The sequence below is a fragment of the Falco peregrinus genome, chromosome 7 (assembly GCF_023634155.1).
Source record: "Falco peregrinus isolate bFalPer1 chromosome 7, bFalPer1.pri, whole genome shotgun sequence".
Classification (NCBI taxonomy): Eukaryota; Metazoa; Chordata; class Aves; order Falconiformes; family Falconidae; genus Falco; species Falco peregrinus.
The window spans coordinates 42,401,436-42,424,586 of NC_073727.1; the positions used below are offsets into that span (position 1 = coordinate 42,401,436).

The following is a 23,151-nucleotide window of genomic DNA, read 5'->3' on the forward strand; positions in this document are numbered from 1 at the left end:
TTGTGCCAGACTTGCAGCACTCTAACTGTGTATTGTATCACTTATACAATGGTACTCACCGAGGAAACAATTGTCATGGTTCCACTTTTGAAAGTTTCAGAAAGGAAGCGTGGCTTCAAAGGTCTTAGTCAAGAAATCCTACAGTTTTTTTCTATGAACAAGGTAATTACTAGGAAACGCAGAAGGCTGTAAACTAGAATAGCAGTTTAACAGAAGAACTCCGGTAAAGTCATTAAAATCTTAAGAAAATCAGTGGAGTTGTTTCACATTATCAGAAGCAATGAAAAAAACAGTATCTGCCTGCCAAAACTGTAGTCATTACATCTTACAAATATTTTTGGGTTAAATAGCTGCTGGGTTAAAACAGTGGGTAAAGTTTGCTACAAGCCTCAGATTACTATTCTTAGATATAAAAGCAAGAACTTGACTTTTGTTCATCTCACACTCCCTTCCCTTGTGGTCCTTCATTCTACTCTTCCTCCACTTGTATCATCCCATCTTCTTTCACACTGCTCATTATTTCAACTGTTTTTACATGCATGATCAGTGCACAGCCACTTTCACTATCTACTTTGAGAACATAACCACCCTCTTTCAGATCTCTACAAAACAAACTTCTACAAAGCCAAAATCCTACTGGTTTCATTGTTAGCTTTTCACACCACTTTCAGCCTACTCTATATATATAACAGTTTTTTACCAGTCTTCTCTAAGTTTTATAACTGCAAAATACCTAGACAGAGGGGGTGAAACTCTATTGTTTCTGAAAACAGCCGTGTAAGGCTTCTGTCTCCTAAAATCCTGTAGAAGCACTTTATAACTGGGTAGGAACAAAATGTTGGGACTCGTCACCCTGAGTTCGTCTCACCTCAATCTAAAGCTAATTGTTTTGAGTAGCCCCAGTTCATTTAAAATAACAAAGTCCTACCGAAATCTCCAATTCAGATCAGAACAGCTGCATGTGGGCATCTCCATTTTTGCACTGGAACCTGAGCGAGCTCTTTAGCAACCTTGAAATGTCACAGGGCACTCTTCACCTCTTTAGCCAGGCCATACATTTCAAGGAGCAGCTTTAAGTTTTGGGGTTATTGTAGCAATACAACCTTTAAGATGAAAGCATTTATGAGGCTGATAGTCCTGCTGGCTGAACTCCTGCTGAAGCTGTAAAAATGTCTAATGGTGTTATCATCCACAACATTATTCAAGTTATGAACGCCACACTCAAGCTACTTATGTCATATGACTAAAACTCTCTTGACCTTCAGAAAAAGGCTGAGCCACAGGGTATGCCTGAAGGATCCAACAGAGAAATTAAAAGGTTGTATTTTAGCTGCCTAAATTAATATTTTTGGGGGTATTTGCAGATCTAGGAGGTCTGAGGGAATGTCGGGAAAAGGTAATGCAAGTTACAGTGGTTTTTTAACCCTTGAATACAAAAGCTAAATAATAATAATAGTAATTAAAAAAATACAAAATACTTATTTTGAAGAGGTTTTTTGGCCCCTTGTTCTGTTGTTCTTCTCTTGCCTCATCTCCCCTCCTTTAATCCTGTTCATTATTTCAACTATTTTTACATGCATTACCACTTACAGAATTGCACTTGTAGAATTACGCATAATCTGATTAACAGAATACCTAAAATCATCCAATACATTCAAACTGTGAGTCAGTTACACAACATAAATACAGTATTTCCTTACAAAACATAACAAATACTACACTACAGTGAAGCTGTAGCTGATTCAAGATCATACAAATGCAGAGCAGTCTCCAATAGTGCCCTGATGCTCTATGCTTTGAGGGGAAAACTATGATAAACAGCACTAGGACAATTCACACACAGTTCTCTAAGCATACCAAGAGCTGAAAGCTGGGTTCGGTCCTGAAACACAAGTGCCTGGGTTCTCCATGAAACCAAAGCTTGGAGTGATTCCTATTTATTATAACAAATTTCAATACCTGAAAAACAACCTTCTCTGAAATTTGCTGACCTCTTAGCCTCTGTGGTAACTTGTGATGAGTTTCACACACTAGTTTCGGTAAATAAAAAGTTTTTTCAGCTAGTTGTTAATCTATTATCCATGAAACATTCAAATTTGCAATCCCCTCAAATGCCCAATATTTCAAAGACTCCTCAATTAGCAGTCTGAAATACACCACTTCCTAAAAGATGTGGTCATCAAAAGATGGGGTATGCTGGTCTGAAGCATTTGTCTCATGAGATGACTATCAGGCCAGCCAAGAAGCCAGGAAATTTCATCCAAGAGAAGCAATTTGAACCTGTTCAGTGACTTTGCTACATGTGAACCATCGCTATTCCTCTCAGATCTGTTGTGATGCCGTAAGGTGTTGGGACCAGACGCAGTACTAGCAGAGAATGGTCCAGCACTGAGATAACAGAGCTACAACGGAGCGACCAAAGACCCCGGTGCACTGAAGGTCCCGTTCAGGAGGCCTGCTACTTGTAAGAGAACTACAATTTACTAACAGTGATGTTATTTCTGCACAAAACACATTTTATTACTATTTAATTTGGTTTAACGGAAGTAAATTGAACTCATCAACAGTAAGAATGCTCAAGCTTTATGCTAATTTGAATATACCTGCCCAGTAGGAAAGCAGGAGATACTGCGATCTCACCACATGTGATTATATGCAGTAGCTGAGAAAATTAAATTGTTATGATTTACAGACTTAAGTCAATGAAGCCGTGCTGACTTACATCTGCAGAGAACCTAGCCACTGTCCATTCCTGCATCTTTCCTCATTGTCAAAGAAGCTTTCCAGAACACAGTCATTTTGACTTTTTTAATAACCAAGGATAATTCAATACCAGCAATAATGTATTCAATGACTTGATGTATACATGAGGGGTAAAAGACAGAATCATTTCCAGTCTCAGGTTTTGCTTGTACAAACTGAACAGTCAATACTGTTACAGAAAGATATTGATAAAACAAGATGCTCCCTTCATGACATTTACTACTAACACTGAAGGTTTCTAATGTTGCTGGTTAAACAAAACTCCCAGGAAATCTGATCAATACGTTTTCAGAACACGGGCTGTCATTCTGTATCAGGGCAATGACTGAGCCTTTGATGAAGCTCAAGTTGAAGTATTGGAAGCTGGACTTGCTATAGCTACTGCAAGAAATATAAAGCCATTGGAGGCTGCTTCAAGATACTACTTTTAAAGTAGCGGGATGCTAGAAGGCTGGGAAAGGAACATCTATTTGCTTTACTCCTGCTGGCCCAGGATTTTTAAAAGAACCTCTGACTTTTTACAAAGAATGTACATCCGAGAACTGAGGGAAGCAAAACAACTCACTCTGCTAATTAAAACAGCATTGAAAATGAAACTAGTAAACTTCATCCTAGTATAATTTTATTATTTACAAACCAAAATTTTCACAGAAAGACAGAACTTGCCTTGTAAGAGTATGCAAGGTGCATTAATATAAACATTTAAATTCCTGGATACACAGAAATCTTCTGAAAATTAATGTCATCTGTCATGAAATCTCAGGTGCTCTAATTTTCCCTAAGCTGTGGCTAAGCTGCCAGTAACTCCACTGAGCAATTTCTCCAGTTACATCTCTTCCCTCTCCCATAGGATAGGTGGCAGCTGGAAGGACAAAGTGACTACACAAAGCTTTTCCAGGAAACGACTGATCACATTAGGAAGGCGAAAAGTTAGCTGTGTCTTAGAAGATGCTTACTGGACCGGTCCAACAAACTGAGCTCTACTGGACATGAAATACCAAAGACTGCTACACCCTAAGTAATACAAACACCTGTATGTAACCTGTAAATGTTGCTGTCTCACAACAGTAAATATTTTAAACAGCAGTACTTTAAAATACAAATTAATTTAAAACAGAGCATGAAATAAAGACAAACCCACTGTTCTCATTTTTATAATGCAAAGTGACTACTTACGTCTTCCCCTTTTTGGACCAGTTCCTGGGCAGTTCTCCCTGCACTGCTAATCCATCCAAACACAGTAAGTAAAATACGTATTGTTGTAATTTGCTGGGGGTTCTACACCTGGCAAATCATTCATGCAGAGTATAGATCCCCACTACGCCAAAGCGCACACATAGGTATTTCTGTCAGGAAATCCTAGGGGGGGACCTATTTACATTGGAATGTGTTGACTTTTCCAGAACTAAACACGCCATTTCAGCTATTTTTTTCTAGCCATCACTTTTAATGACACATGCAAAGACTTCTGAGAGACTAGTGACTCATGATCTGCCTCTGGAAGAAACATCCTACCTAGGTCTTTTCAAACCAGTTTACAGGTGTTTTGTTATTCCACGTTCAATTTTTGCTTTAATCAGCTGCAGAGTTCAGATGTAAACCTTATTTGCACATTTCTTGAATGTTCCTAAATTCTTTTCTAAACATATTGCAGGAAAATAGTACTGCTCTTCAAGATTTTGGACACAGACATGATTATTTCTGCTAGCAGCAAAGTTAGTTCATATTCAAGATCCTTCATAATCTTTGGATGTACCAGTCAGAGGAACTTGCTGCTTTTCAAACTAACCTGTTCCAGGACCCCCTTTTAATTTCCTCAGACTCTGTGACGAGCCTCTTAACCGTGAAGCGGTAGCCCAGGGCAGAAATCTCATCACCATCTTATGACCAAATAAACCATGAACGATCTCACAGAAACTTATGTTTTTGATTTTTATCATTCTCCAGTGTTGCACTTCCAAAGTTCGAAGGATTCCTCTTCCATCCATCCACGTTGCAAACCTTGCTCTTTCAGCATGTAGTTTTACTCTTTGCCATGGTGGTACCTCTTCTGTTTGGCACTGTACAGGTCTGCCAAAACCTTGCTGCCACTGTACTGGGTAGCACAAATACTGCCACTAACAACTTACCCTGCGCACCTCTGCATTTGCAGCTGCCTTGTCTGACCTTCTGTTTCACTGACACTCCCTTTTTCAAAGTTCAGACATGTCTTTATGCTTTTTTCTTCAGCCTCCTCCTCCATCTCCCTCCAAAGGAAAAACTCAGCACTGTACCTCAGAAATTACATTCTGTAAAAATGCTAATAAGGCCAACTGCATTTGCATTGTCAGAAGATGCTCAGCAGTTTAAGGAAGCTGAATTAGCTCTGTTTGCCGATTTAGCCATCTGGACAAACATCAGTATTCATGATGGGAAGAGCCTTCACAGTCATCACCATAATGCCATCATACTAATAGAGACAAATATTTTGTTGATTCAAAATTAACTGAACTATAAACTGATTAATATAGAAAATGATGGATCAACCTTCCATTCATGCAGGTAGGCTTAGTAAATAGGAAATACTTGGAAAACTACTGCCTTTAAATATTTTCATTCATTAGTCTAACAAAAATATGTCAGTCTCGCAAAGGCTGAGTTACAACATTTTGCAGTCCATTTAGTTGTGGTATTAGCATTTTGCATTTCTTGTGCTCTTCTTGGTTACCGTTTCTCCATCACAAAGCAGGAGACAGTGCAGCAGCTGCCTCTTAGGATACATTAAAAAGTGAAAGTTTGTTTTTTCTCAGTGTGGTATTTCTGGCTTTCCTTCTTTTTACCTCAAAATGCACAAAGAGAGAGAACCAGACACAGGGAGACAGCTTCTCTCCCGCTGAATGCTTTTGACTCCCATTAAAAATTCAGCTGCTGTAAAATGATCTCTTGAACTGACACAAAAAGAGACATCACCACAATTCACACACAAGCTCAGGGGGAAAGCACTAGAGGTTTTCTGACTTGCCTTTCTGTCTGAAAAAACTGAGAAGTGTTTTTGTTTCCTTTGGACGTGGGGAGTTAGCAGCCCCACACACAGATGATACACCACAAGATCATCCAGCTAACCGCATACATACGCAGCAGTGAAATTCTCATTCGAGACTATTAACACTTTCAAAAGCAGCACTGATTTAGGTACCTGTTTGCAGGCTTGTATCTTCTCTCTCCTACAAAGTCCACAGGGTCTAGATAACTATTACAAAGCTCTCAAATGAGAAGAGAAAGTAAATACACTGGAGATCTTGGTGACAAATCCATTTAATAAATATTGCAATACTAAAACCTGGGGATTCAAACGGCACCGGCTTTATTTCTCTATGAAATACTGTAACATAGCTGAATGACCTTAAATGAGATACAACCTTGCACGCCGTCTCAGGAGTCAAAAATGTAGGTAGTCTCAAAATCAGGATGCCAAGCTATACAACTGCTCTGGACATGTGGACATGGAAGCAACTGTCCAGGCAAAGATAATGTTATTTGAAAGCTTTCTGGCAAATCACAGGAAGACTATTATATGCCCCTGTAATTACACCTGGACTAATTCTGAGCTGTGTTTTTCCAGGCACACACGTTTCTATATTCTTTCTTGACTCTTGAGACATTTTTCAGGAAAGCATCCTGTAACCCTGTAACAATTGGAGTTTTAAGTGAGAAGAGTTGCCCTTCTATGTAATTACTGAATTAACAATACACCTCAGTTTATTTTAGATGTGAGAAAGATTTGTGGGATTTTTAAACTTGTGTCAGGTTTCAAATCACATTCAAAGCAGTATGCAAAATGAGCAAAAGCCAACAGCTGGAACACCTTCTATAGAACATCTGTAGCTTTCAACATAGGCAGGACTCTGAGCCCAGACCACTGATCTCCCACATCAGAAGTACTCTAGAATACTCTTCAAGCAGTGCCATTTTCTCACTAAACTCTGCCAAGCAAGTGCATACATGTCTATGAAAACACATATTCTTCACATATATCCAATTATATATTGCAACAAACCCAACTATTTGGTACTGTTAGCTGGGAAAATGCAATTTGTTTTACCAACAACCACTCAATCAGGCAAAGAAGTCAAGATACATTTGGCAGCCTCTTGCATTGTTCCCAAGCCAGGGTTTAGTTATTTCCTGAAGGATGTGTTGACTGCTGAAGCTAGTATTTCCTTCAGTTTTAGCAGTCTGAGAGTTTACGTTGAGGTTTGTGGCTTGTTTTCTTTCCTAATTGAAATTGATATTACTTAGCAACAAGGACTGCACTCTCAACCAGTGAAAATGCAATACAAAGCAGTTAGAGAAGCAACATCCTTGCTGTTTTGAATTTCATAGTACAAAATGAAGAAGTCCCTAGGTCAAGCTATATGCTAATGGAAGCCAGCCCCTCAACTTCTGCATTCCTCTTCTAGGTCTTGGGTGCTGGCAGAGAGGGGTAACTCAGCATGGTCAGGAAATACCTAGAGTGGGTGAGGTCAAGTACAACTGAGTCAACATGGTGATAGGCTGAGTAATAAACTGTTACTGAAATGAGACACTGAAGAAGAATGACTATCCTCCTAAAAGCAAGGAAAGCAGGGAAGGATTAATCTCTTTTCAGCTGATGCAGTTGCCAACAATCCCTCAACATCTGAACACTGACAAGAAACTGGCTCCTGGACAAAGAACAGAGAGCTTCAGTTGAATCCACACAGGATGAAACCCTGATGGGAAAGGTTTTGGAGAATAAAGAGATACTGCTCCCACTTTCCACTGGCATGCTATCTCTTTTTGTCAAATCAATGGAAAGACCATGCAATACCACTTTTCAAAAATACCGCCCTTCATTTTTAATTTACTATGAAACTTGACCTTGCTTTCCTAGACAAGACCTAGTGCAGAAATCCACAAATGTCCTCCTCCAGATTCAGTCACTCCAATACTCTTTCCTTGCACCAAGGTTTCAGACTATTCATAGGCTTGAACACATCTGACCCAAGTTCAAGACCCCATTTGGCTCCTGGTCTTCTAACTTCCAAAAAATCGATGGATCAAGTCCCAGTGACAATAAAGTTTAAATTAGCCACTCTGGCAGCTACATCTCTTTTGAACTGGGAAGACCACAAAGCTCTGGATGAACCAAAGGAGTCCTGGGGCCAAAGCATTCTCAGCCAGGTGGCTCTGGCAGTGGAAGAACACGGTCTGTTTCTGAAAAATGCTGTAAAACCTTCACAGTTTCGAGAGTTTTTCCTCTGTAAGAATTACACTTCCACTCACATGCCCTCTCTTAACCAACTCAGAATCTGAACGAACAAACTGAAGCAATTTTCCTACCTTACATACAACTTCTTATAAAGAGAGCAGTTTCCTGCAGAAGGTTCCATTTTTTCCATGCACTGCCTAACAAGTAGTGTATGTGCGGCTACTTTGCACAGGTGCACTGCAAAACCTCGTTCTTGCTACTTGCCCCACAGCTGAAGCATAACACAGAGCTTTTCAGAAATAAAGTTTCAAGTATTCCCTGTCCCAAAGAACTAAAGACTTCAGGCTATATGAACAAGTCTTTCATACAAGTGCTGGCAAGGTGAGAGGAGAGGCAAATGGCTTCTTTCTTCCTGACACTTCCCACACAAAGACTGGTCGTGTTTCTATTTGCGCTCATCTTTACTTTGCTGACTCAAACACTGATGCTCCAAAAATGTAAAACAGCACTGGGTATAAAAATGCTAAGTGGACACATTAACTGAATAGCACAACGAGTCTTCAGCTCTCCCTCCATCTCTGGTTTGTCACTGCCACTGGCATCCTTCCTTTCCTGAGGGAGGGGAAGATGTGGTTGAGTGTGCAGAGCTTAATAAACCCCAGAGTCTGGTCAACTAAAATAAGCATATTGTTACCTATCTGAGAGTCATGTCAGATCAAGGTAAAGAGTTAAAAGATAGACTGTTGAGGGTGATCTGTATGTCCTAGTACACTGTGAATCCAAGGGGATGCAGAAATCCATTCTGTCATTCGCTTTGCGCAGTAACAAACATCAAATACCCTGTCTAAGAGGATGAGCAAAACATTAAAACAGTTGTATTACTCCTTCTAGACAGAATCATTAAAGGAAAAAATTCTTTGCAAGACTCATCTGAAACAGTACTGACATGAAAGACTGCAGGAGTTACTGAGAAAACATGAGCCATGATGCTGTCAGCCCATAAACATCTCCCATGTTACAGCCTTCATGACTAGAACAAATGGCACCACCTCGTCAGCTCTCTCAGCGTCTTGCCACTACAGGCTGGATGAAGAGTATCAAGGGAAAGATTAGGCAAGGCACAGATGAAGCGAGTGGGAAGAAGAAAGTACATTGAAACATCACCTTGTTGCTCTGCTCCTTCAATTACCCACTCAGTAACTGTGCAGTATGGGCTAGGGTTTCTGGCAGGAAAAACCTCGCCTGGAATAAACCCACAGAGAGATGCCACGGCTCCTGAAATTGCAGATGAACCCGAGAGGCTCCAAGGAGAACATCCTTGTTGCCTACCTTCCCCAAAAAGCCTATAAAATCCTCATCTGAATACTGAAATCTGCAGTGTAGCTGCTCATTGCTAGTGGGAAAAGGAGAGCACAATTTAAAAAAGGCACAGTGCATTAAACTATTTAACTCTTCTCCTTTCTTCTCTCTGGAAGCTGAATTCTCGGCAGAATGATGCATGAAAAACTACTTGAGACAAAAAGGCAAAGGAAAGATGATGCTAATAAAACTATGTATAGACACCAGAAAAAAAAAAAAAAGAAAAATCTATTATTTCAGACATAGCTGCATAACGCAGCTTTAAAACAACATAATAAAAAGAGACGGGAGAAAGGAAGGCTAACTAGCACTTAAAATTCACATTACTTTTTCACACAAAATCTGTCTGTCACCATTATGTGGCATCATAAAAATCGAGCCACCAAGCAAAGAACAAAACCAAAGTGTTACTGGCTTCCAGCACATATAAATATATAAAATAAGAATACAAAGTCTCCACAAAATCATTTAAACATTTAAAGTATATATAAAAACCCCACACATTTTGTCTATAAAAGGATGCAATAGGATAGTAAACATTCACAGAACCCTTAGCACAAGCAAGCAGAAATCATTAATTTTAATAGCAAATGCACCACAAAGGTTTGAAATACTTCTAAAAATAGCCCAAAATATTACAGACAGTTAAGCTGTGGTGGGGTTTATTTATCTGTTTGTTTTATATAACATGCGGATTTATCTTGAAAGACAAGTCTCCTTCCCTTGTCCTCTTTTTGCATTTTAATGGTACTGCTCAATTATGCAGCATGCAATGTTAAAATCCTTATATGCAGTTTAAGCATTGTCTGCAGTCCTTGTGGCTTAAATAAACTGCCTAGTTAATTAATAACACTTCTTCAATGCTATAAAAAGCCTCTAGCCATTTTTCCCAGTAATCTGAGTAATTCAACGATCAATGAAAATAAGTTACAGTTCTTCCTCAAAGACTGTGTCTTACAGTGCAATTCTGAGTGGCCTTAGTCATTGTAATCATGTATGTAAGGTCAGTTGACATACATACACCCAGAATTGATGGGGGAAAAGAAGCATTTTTATATGCTAAGACACAGAAATATAGGTATTCCCTGGCATTTTAAAGGTTCGTTTACATGAACCTGTAAAGATCCTTAATAGGGCCAAGAAGTATTTTAATTAAGACCAAAATCATTGCTTACACTTTCAAATTTTACAGGCTGTATTTTTTTTCATTTTGTCTTTCTTTCCCTTAATTCATAATAATTAAGGCAAATATTTGCCTTCCCTATACTGCCTCAGTTGTCTGTTTGTGGCTCCCTTTCATCATTCTGTCAACTCATTAGAAGGCTGTATTCAAGATTTTTTTTTCTAGATCTCAGCTAGATCTCTGAGCATAATTAAACTTGATCAGCGTGACTACCACAACAGCAAGGACTGCCTGAATCAGATGCGCTGCAGCACCTGACTAAAACCAAAACAGTAGGGTGAATGGAAGCACTGACTCCTTGTCCTTTGCAGCAGGCAAAAGACGATGTAGGTGAGAAGACAACACCACAGCCCAAACAGGTGCAACATTTTCAAACACTTACAAATTCCTTATTTTTAAGCCATGTTCTGGAAGCTAGGTAAGGCTACTATCCCTGCTTTCAGCTTAGGAGCTGTTAAGAACAACTGTTTCCCTGAAACGGCAACAGCAACTGCAGACCATAGTCCACAGGTGGAAATGGGGGGGTGGGGGATGGGGTGGGGAACCACAACCAGACTCTACTGGAATAGATTTATTAGTTCAAATTCTTGCCAGGGACTAAAGCCACACCAAAACCAAGGAGCCTGAGAGGCAAGCTCGCGAAACACCTGGTGCCACCGGTAACCATTTGACAGTGCTTCTTGTTAATTAGCTCCTACCCCCTGGGGAGAACCGTGCTGTAGCTCCCACCTCATGGCAGCCCCTTGGCACAGCACAGCACTGATCCCATCGGGCACAACCGAGGCACCAAGTCCTGTACTAGCACACAGATCCCACCCAACTACACTGCTGGACCCTGAAAGCAGCAAGCACCCCCTCCTTCGCATGAAGCACCTTTCTAGGTCCCCGGATCTGCCCTGAAGTGCTGCAGGCAGGGTGCCGCAGGCAGGGTGCTGGAGCAGAAGCCTGCCCCTGCCGCATGCCTATCAGGGAAAGAGATGCTGTGGTTGCCATGGGAGTAGGGATGGTGAGTGCTGGGAGCAGGAGTGACTAACAACATAGAAACTGCCTTCCTGCACAGCTACTGCAAACTACAAAAGAATTTTTTTTAAAAAAAACATACAGACCTCCTGCACCCTGCATTTCGCGACAATGCCGTTTCATCTGCTACTGGTCTCATTGTTTTCTTCCAGCGTGTTCTAAGACCCTGCAGTGCACATGGTATCTGTTCCTAACACAGTGATGCGTTTCTCTTTGACCGAAAGCAGAATTTCGTATGATTAGACACAGAGGAGGCTGAAACTTGGAGCCTGTATTTACACATTCTTAGTACTAATGCATGCTGCATTGTGATGGAACCACATACAACAGTTAATGCTGTCCCCAGCAAGATGCAAATCCAATTAGCTAACTGCTTGTATACCTATTTTCAAAGTAAACAGAAGGAAGCGTGCCAGCAAAGTTCACATGTACCTGTAGTCTATCATGTCCTGGCCAAAGAGGATCCTGGCCAGTCCCTGAATTTCCACAAAAAAACCAGCTTACAACAGGAAGGGGTGGGGTGCGGGGTGTGGCAGAGCAGGGCAGGGAATAGAAATGGGCTCTTACAGCTGCCAGAAAAAGTCTAGCTGAGATGCAGGGAACAAATATAGATTAATAGCACCTCTTGGGATATCCAGGAATTAAATATATTCAATTCATTTTCATCAAGACTTTCCCCCTACTGCAGATTGATTTCCTTCCAATTCCCTTCTCACACACAGAACAGCAACAGAAACAACCCTAGTGAAGTCCAGGGAGTTACAATATATTGCTATAAACAAGAGGACTCCTCTACAGTTCTCACTGGTTCTCTGACACTGTGCCTTTCTCCATCACGAACACAGATAAGCCTCTTTAATAGGTAAAATCTGGGAGAAGGATAGGGAGAGGATGGCCCGAGGGCAGTAGGAGTTGTAACAAAAATGTCACTAGGAGGTGAGCAAGCACAGGAAGGGAGATGAACCATGGGAAAGACATTTTATGAGTTGTGGGCTTAAGAAAAATCCTCAATTACTTATTGACATTGCTTCTATAATTATAAATAAAGCCTTTGGCTACACAAAACTCAAGTTTTTCTCACTTGGGAAGGCATTCAATCTACTTGGTATGTGCACTCCCTTTTTGCAAACAAGTGTGGTACGACACCACAGAACTGCCTCAAAACAGGGTACAGTATTCTCTGACACTTCAAACTGACTTTATTTCAAACATACTTTTCATCCCTACATGATCCTAGGTGAGCCTTCTCACCAGAAAAACACTCCACACACACCAAGGAAGTAGGCCCTACTACAGCCTCCCGTAGCCCTGAAAAAAACATTTCCAAACAGTGAAAGAAAGGGCACACTCCTGAGTGATCCCAGCTGTCCAAGGTTAACCCAGGTGTGGCATGCTACTTGAGATAAAGAGGACCCAGTCCTGTGAAGTATTTCCACTGTGTGTATTTGCTTATTACCCTCAAGAGGCCTTTGGTATAATGGGGCTCTCTGCCTTGGCCAGACGTGGGCTCTGGTTAGAGTGTACAGGAGCAGGAAACACCTACATGAGCAGGACTACAGACACACAATGAAGTGAGAAAATTAACTTCTAGTCCTCCATAATAAACACTCAGAATCACAATCCAAAGGCCTATGTATTGAATGAAGCCCACAGCTCAAAGTCCAGACTCAAGACCTGGGTGTGAACCACAGGAAAAATCTGCTGATGACCTTCATGAGAAGATCATCTGATGACATGATGCTGAAAAAGCAAGCATTGCAGTCAACCAGATTGTATCAAATTTGTCCCCAACAGAAAAGGAGAGTTCAAGAAATCCTGAAAAACACACAGCCACAAGAAGAATGATACTGCTCTCTTCCCAAAAGAAAATGCAGAACAGTTGCCCCAGTATTAATAAAATCAGCCAATAACATCATCAGGGCAAAGTAGGTACTATATCAGTTAAAAAACACAACTATACTGTACTCCACCCTGGCCATCTCTCCAGCTCTCATCCCATCTCCAGGCTCTCCAAAGACTTCGGGAAGCATTAACTATAGAGTTTCAGCCACAGCTGGCATCAGTCACTACGTCAGGTGCTTTACTTATAAGCCTGCATCAATGCCCAGCCAGGATACAAATCCAGAAGCCACACGTGCTCTGTCAAATCCAATGGTTGGCAATACTGTCACTCCAACCACTTCTTGCCTCCAACAGAAAGACAGTGGTAGGAAATTACCTTCCACTTGCAGAGCTGCCACAGAGCTGCGGTGAGGAGTGGCAGAGGTGCTAGCCTACTGGTGTTGAACTGACAGACAGGAGAAAAGATGGAAAAACGAGGCTTGAAGAAAAGAGGAGGGAGGATGCATGCAGCAGAGGGCTGAGGGAGAAAAAGGAGAACTGAAGAGTGAGGTGAACAGACAGACTGTATTTAGTGAATTTTTGTTAGGATAATAGAAAACTGATACTGAACAATACATTCCCCTTGGAAATCTAACTTTCCAAGTTAACTGTGTTAAAGGTCATGGGACCACGGCGTGTAATGTTTTCCAGGAATACTTTCATTAGCAATCTTCATGGTGCCAGAGGGGTGACAAAAAGAATAGTATGAAAATGTAAGTTTAAATGTCGACATTCATCTGTCACTCACTGTACATTAGGCAATAGCGAAGACGCTGAAGCTACTCTAGAATAATATTGTGTTCTCACTTGCACAGATATAAATCAGGAAAGAAATGAGCTAAGGAGATAAGCTAGTAAAGTTTCCCATTTCCATATGTGCTTATTTGTGTTAATACGTGCAATGTCTTTCCCCCCCAGTTTGCTATTTTTAGTTTGCACTGAACACAGTCTCTTGCCTCAGTGAATCGTACTTCCTTCTGGCTCCAGCGGTAAAGACATCTAAATACATTTCAGAAGATTGCTTCTTTCCACCAACTCCAGAGAGCAGTGCAAAGACCCATCATCATTTATCATGCAGTCCCTATAGTTAGGAGAACTGTGCTGAGAAACATCAAGCTTGTGGCTGGTTTTGGTCTCTATTTCAGTGAGTCTGTCAGCAGCAGAGTCTGTAACTGAAGCGAGTGGTTTTCACACAGCTGTAACAGGCCATTATGTTAAGATGTGCTTTTCTGGACACTGAACAAGTGTTTGTTTCCTGGAATAACCACTTCTGGAGCATCCAGATTAGAAAGTACAAATATTGGCTAAACTGAATTAAAGGCAGTTGGTCAACCCAAATTAAACACCCAAGTGAAGATATTTCCATATACAGCAGCAACAACTGAGTATCACACAAATGGGGCAGCCTCCTGTTTAAAACACAGGACTGAGAGCTACTACATCTTAGTTTCGTCTCCTACTTTTGCTGCTTGTCTTTTCCTCTTGATCGAGTACATTATTTATTATCAAGATATACATATCCCTAGATTCAAAACCAGGCAGTTAGACTCCTTGGCTTTAAAGAGCAGTGTTGCAATAATTAATTCATTATCCTTTGCAGAGCACTCTAAAATTAGATGCTGCTGCAGAAACACATTATTATTAGTGCTATTACACTCCACTAGCAATTCCCAAAATAACTCTGTCTTGGATGGATTTATAGTATTCTAAATTAAAGTTAGTGGTACCTTAAGTCTTGAACCAGCACCTTTTCACTGCAGTGTAAAATGAAGGAAGGAAAAGAATCCAGCTGTGATCGTAACAGTTTCTCTTTGTGCTATTCTACCCCCATCATTTCTTTCAGTACTATGTTATACACACATTAACTGTAAGAACAGCAAGCATGTAGAAGGAAAGACTGTTCCAGTAATCTCAACAGGGAATGCCGAAGGGCCATTGCAAATTCTGCAAATGAAACCAATGGGCTAGCTCAAGCTCCACTACAAATGGTAATGTGACCAATATCATCCGCTTCTTTAGAAAACTAGTAAAGAATTTTTGAACTGGCTTTTCAAAGTTCAGCAAGCTTTGGGCTCAACATTTGGAAAACCAGCCTTCTTTCAAGTTACACTGTTTGCATAAGGCTGAGGGGTGTCTCTGACAATCAGCTGGATCCATTTGCTCACATGAAGGCAAACGTAATTGTATCTGTCACTGCAACTGCTCTTGCTGCAAGTGCAGGCTGGACAGCTGTATATGATTAGTCAGACGTTTACTAGACAAGGCTGCATCTCCGTTCAAATGGATTTTCAAGACAGCTGTATCAAAAACTTAGGGGTACAATTACAGATTCCTGTCTCAAACAACGAACTTGGAATAAGTCTGCACATGAATTGGGGTGAAAAGTGATGACAGGTAACTTGGCATATTATCATATTTGCCTAATGAGAATGATGGGATGAATTAAATCTTTGTTACCTGTGGGAACACCGGTTTTGAGGGAAATTGGTTCTTACAAACCATTTTACTTAACAACTCTTTAAGAGGTGTATTCTATAGCATATCAATCCAACACAATTAATACCTCTAAAAGCCCCATTACCTGCTGGTCATCTGGAGTCCATATGCCACAGGTGATCTGACTCTCCAAGTTTATCTCTGAAGACCAGTGTCTTTGTCCACTGACTGAACCGACCAGCACAAATCCATCTCTATAGGAGATAAGTGCTTGGGTCCCATCATGGCTCCATGTAAAGTCGCTTACCTTATCAAAGACAAGAAAATAAGATATATGGGCCATGTACGACTTTTTTGCGGTTTTAATAAAAGGTAGCACTGCACAGAACTAGACAGGACAACTCTTAGCCCAGTTGTAGCTCTGACGTGACGGCTACTGGATAAAGCAACTGTCCTTGCAAAGCGTCTTTGTGACAATAGTAGCATATACCTTTCAATAAAGAAACATTTCATCTCTTCCTGTGTTTTTCAAAAGGTATAAAGCATCAACTATTGCTCTCCTCATTATGCCTCTCAGGACTCTTGACTGCAGAGAAAATATGCATACCAACCTGTGCCCCACGATCATTCACAAGCTCCACAGACCATCTGCCTTCGTATTGTATCCAAACAAATATTCCTCCATCTGCATCACAGGTTGCTAATTTCTGGAATGGTTCATTCCATCTCACCAGCACAACCTTAAAAGATAAACAAAAACAGCATTACCAAACCTGCATGTTGTGCTAACAACTATTTAACAAGAACCATTGAAACAATACTGCAAACTAAACATCACCTCATTTAAATCCGAAAGATGTACAAAACAGCAATTTTCAGCACAGCATCAGATGCCTCAAGAACAGCTGGAACTGTTTTGTCATGGCTGTCAGGGAATGCACAGTCTCACACTGTCAGGCTGTTTTGGAAGGCACCGCATGCTCTCAATAAAATCATACTGTACACAGGAATGCAAGACTTCATTACAGAAGCAGCAAACGGAGGCCCAGTACAGAGCATCCAACACTCCTTCAAATTATTTTCCCCACCATAATCTCAAAGACTGTCAGACTACATCAAATCCTCACCTCTTGCTGACTTCATTTGAAGTTGCTTCCACCACTATCAGATTGAATTTGAATACTCACTTCAATAGTGACATGAAACAAAATCCGAGAGTCCCAAATTATGAAAAAAAAATATTGAAACTTCATAGAGAAGTTGCATGGCTACTGAATGCAGAAGGAATACAAAGCAGTTTTAGGCTCTTCTTTTCACATTAGAACTATCTGGGCTTTTCCGGAAAATCTTCTCAAGTCAAAACTTACAAAATTGCTCTTTCATTTTTAATTAATATCAATTTAACAAATACAGTACCTCTTGAAACTTCAGTATAAAACTGAAAAAAGCATGTCATCCTAGTACTTGAAGCAGAAATGAGCAGTATAACCATTTACCTCCTATTAGTGACTTTTTCTTATTTTTTTTGCCAAGTTAGTTTCATTTGAAAAACATGCAAATACATATTGGAAACTTCTGTTCATACACAAGGATATTCCCCCTAGTTGTTTTACTGAGACACAGCATACGCAAACAAAGAAAACACATGTTAAACAGTCAATCAGTAGAGTGTTATTTAAACTGCTTCATGGGCATCCAGCTCTAATGATGTTTTTTCATAAATCTAAACAGATAACTAATCATCTAAAAGAGACAGAAAGAGATTTTCCTGAAATGTATTTTGCTTTTTAGAGAGGGACTGATCCTCCTAAAGATTCCAGTCCTAAAATGAGCTCTGAGTAGACAGATCCTTCATGCTTCACAACAAAATCAGTCATTTTCAGAATTAGGATATAAATACGCATACCTGAAACCTAAACTGGACAGCTGAAGAAGGATGATCTTGTGCTTATTTAGCGAGTGCTACACTTATTCACAGAATGTAAAGGGTCAGAACTTCAGAACACATACAGCAGTGGTGCTTGCCAGCCTGAAGCATCAACCCTTGAACAATTAGACAACCACAAGTAAACTGTTTCTTCTCCCCATAAAGATTATGGGGAGGAGCTGAGTATGACAAACTACCTCTCTGTTATTAAGCAGCTAAGAAGAATCCCATTTGAGATTTTGCAGACTAACACTTGCTTCTACTTGATTATACCCTTGCAGCTGCACTCCAGGTTGCTTGTCCCATCTCCAGTCACGTGGATTATATCATGCCACTAGATGGATTATATCACATACTGCTTTTTTTTTTTCATTGGAAAAGCAGTAAATAAAATATTCCATCGTAGTAATAAAAGCAGCTGTACTTTGGTAGAGGTTTCGCTCTGTCCCTGCCATCTAAACAAGAATAGCACAAATTTGTCAAAATTTTGCTTTCTTTTTGGTGCAACTCCCACGCAGAGAGCCATCATTTCATCCACCCTGAGGCAAAACGCAACACCGATGTAACTGTTCTTGCCAGTAATGCCTTTGCAGTATTATGAAAGAAGTAAAGAAACCCCCAAGGACAACACTGAAAAATCTTCAACTTCAAAAGCTGGGAACCGCTAAGGCTAACAATGATGAGCAATGAGTACAACATACTTATCACCTCTGCAAACCAGACCTTTAATGCTTAGACACTGCTTAAATTGGACATTTCATAGATAGTACAGAATAAATTGCTAGAGAAAATTTAGGAACAAAAGATAAAACTAATTGTTCAAATAACATGGGTTTTAACTAACATCAAAGGTGCTTCTACCCATCTTAAAACTGCCTGGTTTTGTCTGGCAAAGATTTTAGACGAGCATATGATTTTACAGATTACACATAACAGTTGACTGAATTATAGGAATTATGGGCAAAGTGACAACAGTTACCTTGATGTGGTTTGTCTTTTTTCTATTTTAAATAAGAATCTTCTTAAAACTTGAAGATAACTTGTACAACCTGTCTCTTCTTTAGATTTTATAAAATATCCATACATTTAAAAGCAAACAAGATTAATTAGAGTCTCTCTCCCTCCACCCAATCATATACAAATTAGTAAGTTCCAAAATAAACTTAATACTTTCTAATCACAAATGAAAGCGAGACTGACTTTATATGCCTTCTCGTAACATCCTCACAAGGAAGCAAATTTGTAATTTGAAGATGCAACTTCTTTAAGCACAGAGCAAATGTAAATTTATGAGGTCATTTTAAAGATGTTTCCATCATTTACATCTGACTACAGGTGCTGAATCCACAGTGCTTTGAGTATTTCCAATTTCATTTTAGACACTCAGCATACTGAAGCAGAGATAAAGAAAGGAAGGATTGCCCTAAATACTAAGATGACTTTTGGCTTTTATGTTGGCTAAAATGTAAAGCATATGAAAACATGCCCTATTGATAGTGCACTGAAATAACACGTAAGCTTGAATTACCCCTCTGCAAAGAGGAATTTTATTGCTAACCCATAAATGCAAAGATATCATTATTTTCACTAACAGCTTCAGCTCACAGGGGACCCATTTTGACTTCTGCCTTTATGGTTCTCTGCTTCCTGCTTAGCATCTTCACACAGGTACTGAAGGACTAAATCGTTTTAAGTTGTATTGAAAGAGCAAAAATGCTGGTTTGCCAAAGGAAGTTGTCTGTGAGCCACTGGTGGTCCACTCTGCCTGTGTATGCTGCCTAATTATTTTGGTTTGTTTGTTGTTTCTTCATGGTTTTTTAAAGTACTATAAAAATGATGAATTGTGTTTGTTCTACTCTAGAAAAAAATGTATCACAGATATTAATTAGCTTCTAAACTGGTATCTCATACAGGAAAGTATCTCCCATAAATAAGACTTCAAGGAACTCCTGAGCTAAAATACTAAGTAAAATGTAAAGGCAAATATATTGCCCCCAAACACGATGCTTTCCATGAAGTTCAATGAGCTTTTGAATCAGGGTCTTGTTTTCTTTGAGCTCCTTTTCATACAATGCAGAGTGGTGAAAAATTTGTTTCAGAAGTGCAACATTCTTGTTTTAGTTGTCAACTTCATCTTCAGGAATTATATTTAATTAATCCTAAAGGTGCTAGAAACTCTCCACAAGAACTGACTGCATACTACAATGCTGCAAACACAGGAAACTCTGCAAAAAAATAAAACCTTTAAAATTATTTTCATCACAAATTAAGGATATGTGAGGGTTTGTTATCTTCAATGTTAAAAAAATGTTTATGTATAAAATTAAAAGGGAAAACATTGTTAACTTACACTTGGGAGACAAACCTGTGCATTCACTCCCAGTACTATGGACTAATAAAGACTGAAATAATTGATAACATTTCTGAATTAAAAATGTTGTGCAAACATAAATTATAGTTTATGAACGTCAGTTACTTCCCTGTACTTCTCATCTTCACAGATGCTCCATTTGGAAAAGGCATTGTCTCACGGCAAATGAAACATCTGTATTATTCTAATTGAAAATACAACAGATTTTTTTTCTTAGATAATTCAATTATGCTTTAAATTTTCTATTTTCAGCCATGTTAATACTTTTTGTTCCACTAATGCACATAAAAAACCCAAAGTCCAATTAGTCTCTGTCCCAGATCATGAAGATCATGAAGATACTGCCACAGAAAGACCATCATGCAGCTAGCAATATTATTATTTATTAAAATCTCAGACAAGAAATGTTGAGTAACTACAATTTTTGGAGTAGCAAAAATGTGATTTATAGTGAACGTGACCTCTTTCCAACAGAAGCCAGGTTTGGTGATTTAAATTCATTATGTGCTACTGGCATTTTTATTAATTTTTTTCACATTTTCTAACATAATAGAAGACTGCTAAAATCCAAAGTATTCTGAGTGCTTTTGTTGCTCCTAATTTCATTACAGTTTTTGAAGGAGATGACTGCCAATCTTCCAAGAGCCAGTTGTTTTATCTACATTACCATGCAACAGTTATCAATGAAATCTTGCCTCTGTAGTTCCTAAAACATTGCTACAGAAGCAAGGGACAAACATAGAGAAAAAAAAAGTAGGTAAATAACTAGGGCAATGAGTTCCTAGAGTTCCTTACCAAATTTAGATAGATTTTATTACTGATATGCTGTAGTGAGTCATTTTAATCTCTGGTCCTCCATCCATTTACTGGGAGCAGGCATATGCTGTAGGGATAGAGGTCCTCCCCAGCATTCATTTTCACACATGCTATGGAGATGTGCTTGCAGATGGACTACTGCAGCAACTGAAAGTAGAAAGTAGAAAGTACTTGATGGAAAACATTTGATTACAGCACTATTTGCTATACCTGGAGAGCCATGTTCCTTTATCTGGCATGAGCATTCCTGAAACTGCAAGTGAGCCTGGCATCGTTGCAGAGTGTTCAGGATCTGATGCATTCTAACTCCACTGAGCATATACAACACTAAACATCCTATGGAACTGCTGGCCTTTTTTTCCCCCTAATGAATCATACATTTCTAACACTATTGAAAGTGCCGATATGAACCTACCTTCCAAGCAGCAACAGCAAAAGACCTAGTTGTTCCTAGAACAGAAACAGAAAAACTAATAAAGGAGATTAGGCTATTGCCTACGGTAGCAGAGTACAGGACTCAGTCTATCCGAAGGCTTCTTCCAATCCTGTACTTCTAAGAAAGTACTTAAGTTTTTAAAGGAACATACAAGGGGTGAAACAAAGCATTGGAAAAGGGGACTACACAATCTGCCTAGGATCACTGTGTCACCTATCTGCTGTACCAAGCAATCCTGTTATGCAATCCCCTAATAAGCAGATTGACCTTCAGTCATGGTTACAAGTATAGAGAAGTATGTGCATATAGTGCATACAGTATGTGCAAGACAATGGCGCTCAATATGGTTTATTAACAGCAACAGATGAAGAGATGTACAAGTATATCTGTCAAAGAAAAAAGATGAGTGTACAGTGGGGAACAGAAATGAAACATAAAAGTAAAGACACCACAGAAACCAATAACCACCTTTACTTGTTAATACTAGCTCAGTCTCTCTCTCTCCACAATACATAGATATACGTGCATAAGATGCATATGCATTACATACATATAACATGGGATGTGCATGAACATACATCCCTATTAAATCCTTGAGGAAACTGTGCCAACTTAATACATTTGTTGACTTCAAGTTAGTTAAATCAAGCAGATTTTTATAACTTAAATGTAATTTGAAAGTGCTAACAGGTGCCCAGAATAAGCAGTAGGGTGGAGTTAACAAGCTGTTGCTTCTCACTATACTTCACCCATAAACAATGCCTGGTTCTAAACGGTTCTGTGTATGTTTAGTTCAATGAAATGTTAAGTTTAATTATTTTTAAAATATTACTATTTTTAAAATAAAGATGATTCAAGTTTCTCTCTCCTAATTTCTCATGCTGCAAAGATTGTTTGTAACTGTTCTTACTTTCATCTTCACTTATGACCTTCATTTCTTGCCATGATAGCAATGTCAGGATAATTATCTCCATTTGAACAAATTAAATCATGCAGACAAAGAGCATCATGCAAGTATTTTCCCTACTAATAACACCAGACAAAAATTCAGCAGACATGGTAGACATCTATCTTGCCTCTCCTGGGGTGGCACACCCATCATCCCATCCTACTTGTCTTACATTGCATTCTCTAATGATACACTCCCTGTCTCTCCCACAACTGCAGAGCTCTGACTTTGTGTTTCCAGCAACATTACACCCCGGTGGAAGTGCTTCGTTTGCATATGGAGCTGTCAGTTTCCAAAGTATGATACCCATCAAGGAATTATTATTAAGAAGAAACTACTACTATTAATAACAAACATTGTGCTGCAGCTAAAGAATGGCAAATTTATTATAGTCAGCGTCTACATCTTTTCAGAAAAACTGCCAACCCACAATAGGGGCTGCATGTTACATAGCGGGTAAATGAACAGTGAGTTCTTGGAGATAGAAAACACCATCCAAATTCTTCATGTTTCTTTAGTTGATATAATAAGAAAATGAACTCTCTTCCTGGAAGGACTGGAGTAGCCTCCAGATATCTCTGGGATGGATGTCCTTCAATAATCCGTACCCTGTTCCAGGAGAAGCTGTGGTCACTGGTGATGAGCGTGGACTGCATGGCAGCTGCTCACAGCCCCTAGCAGGGTTCGGCTGCTGCTGTGGGCAGCACTTTTCACTACCACTCAGACATTAGAGGTCTGCTGCTTTATCCCAGGATCCTACTTTTACCTTGAAAAAGATGTCTTACTCTGCCAGCAGCTGTC

The 23,151-nt window shown here is 39.6% G+C and overlaps 1 protein-coding gene across 9 annotated transcripts in view; it reads right to left on the reverse strand.

Moving 5' to 3' along the window:
- TULP4 (TUB like protein 4) overlaps positions 1 to 23,151 on the reverse strand; it is a 177,072-nt gene that overhangs the window by 43,290 nt on the left and 110,631 nt on the right. For all 9 annotated transcript variants that reach the window (XR_008748134.1, XM_055810781.1, XM_055810785.1 and 6 more), the window contains 2 exons: positions 16,463 to 16,591; positions 15,997 to 16,158 (listed from right to left, as the gene is read on the reverse strand). Coding sequence is in view for 8 of the 9 variants with exons in the window: in XM_055810781.1 (XP_055666756.1) it covers positions 15,997 to 16,158; positions 16,463 to 16,591 (291 nt within the window). In the remaining variant the exon portion in view is untranslated. The remainder of the gene's footprint in view (positions 1 to 15,996; positions 16,159 to 16,462; positions 16,592 to 23,151) is intronic.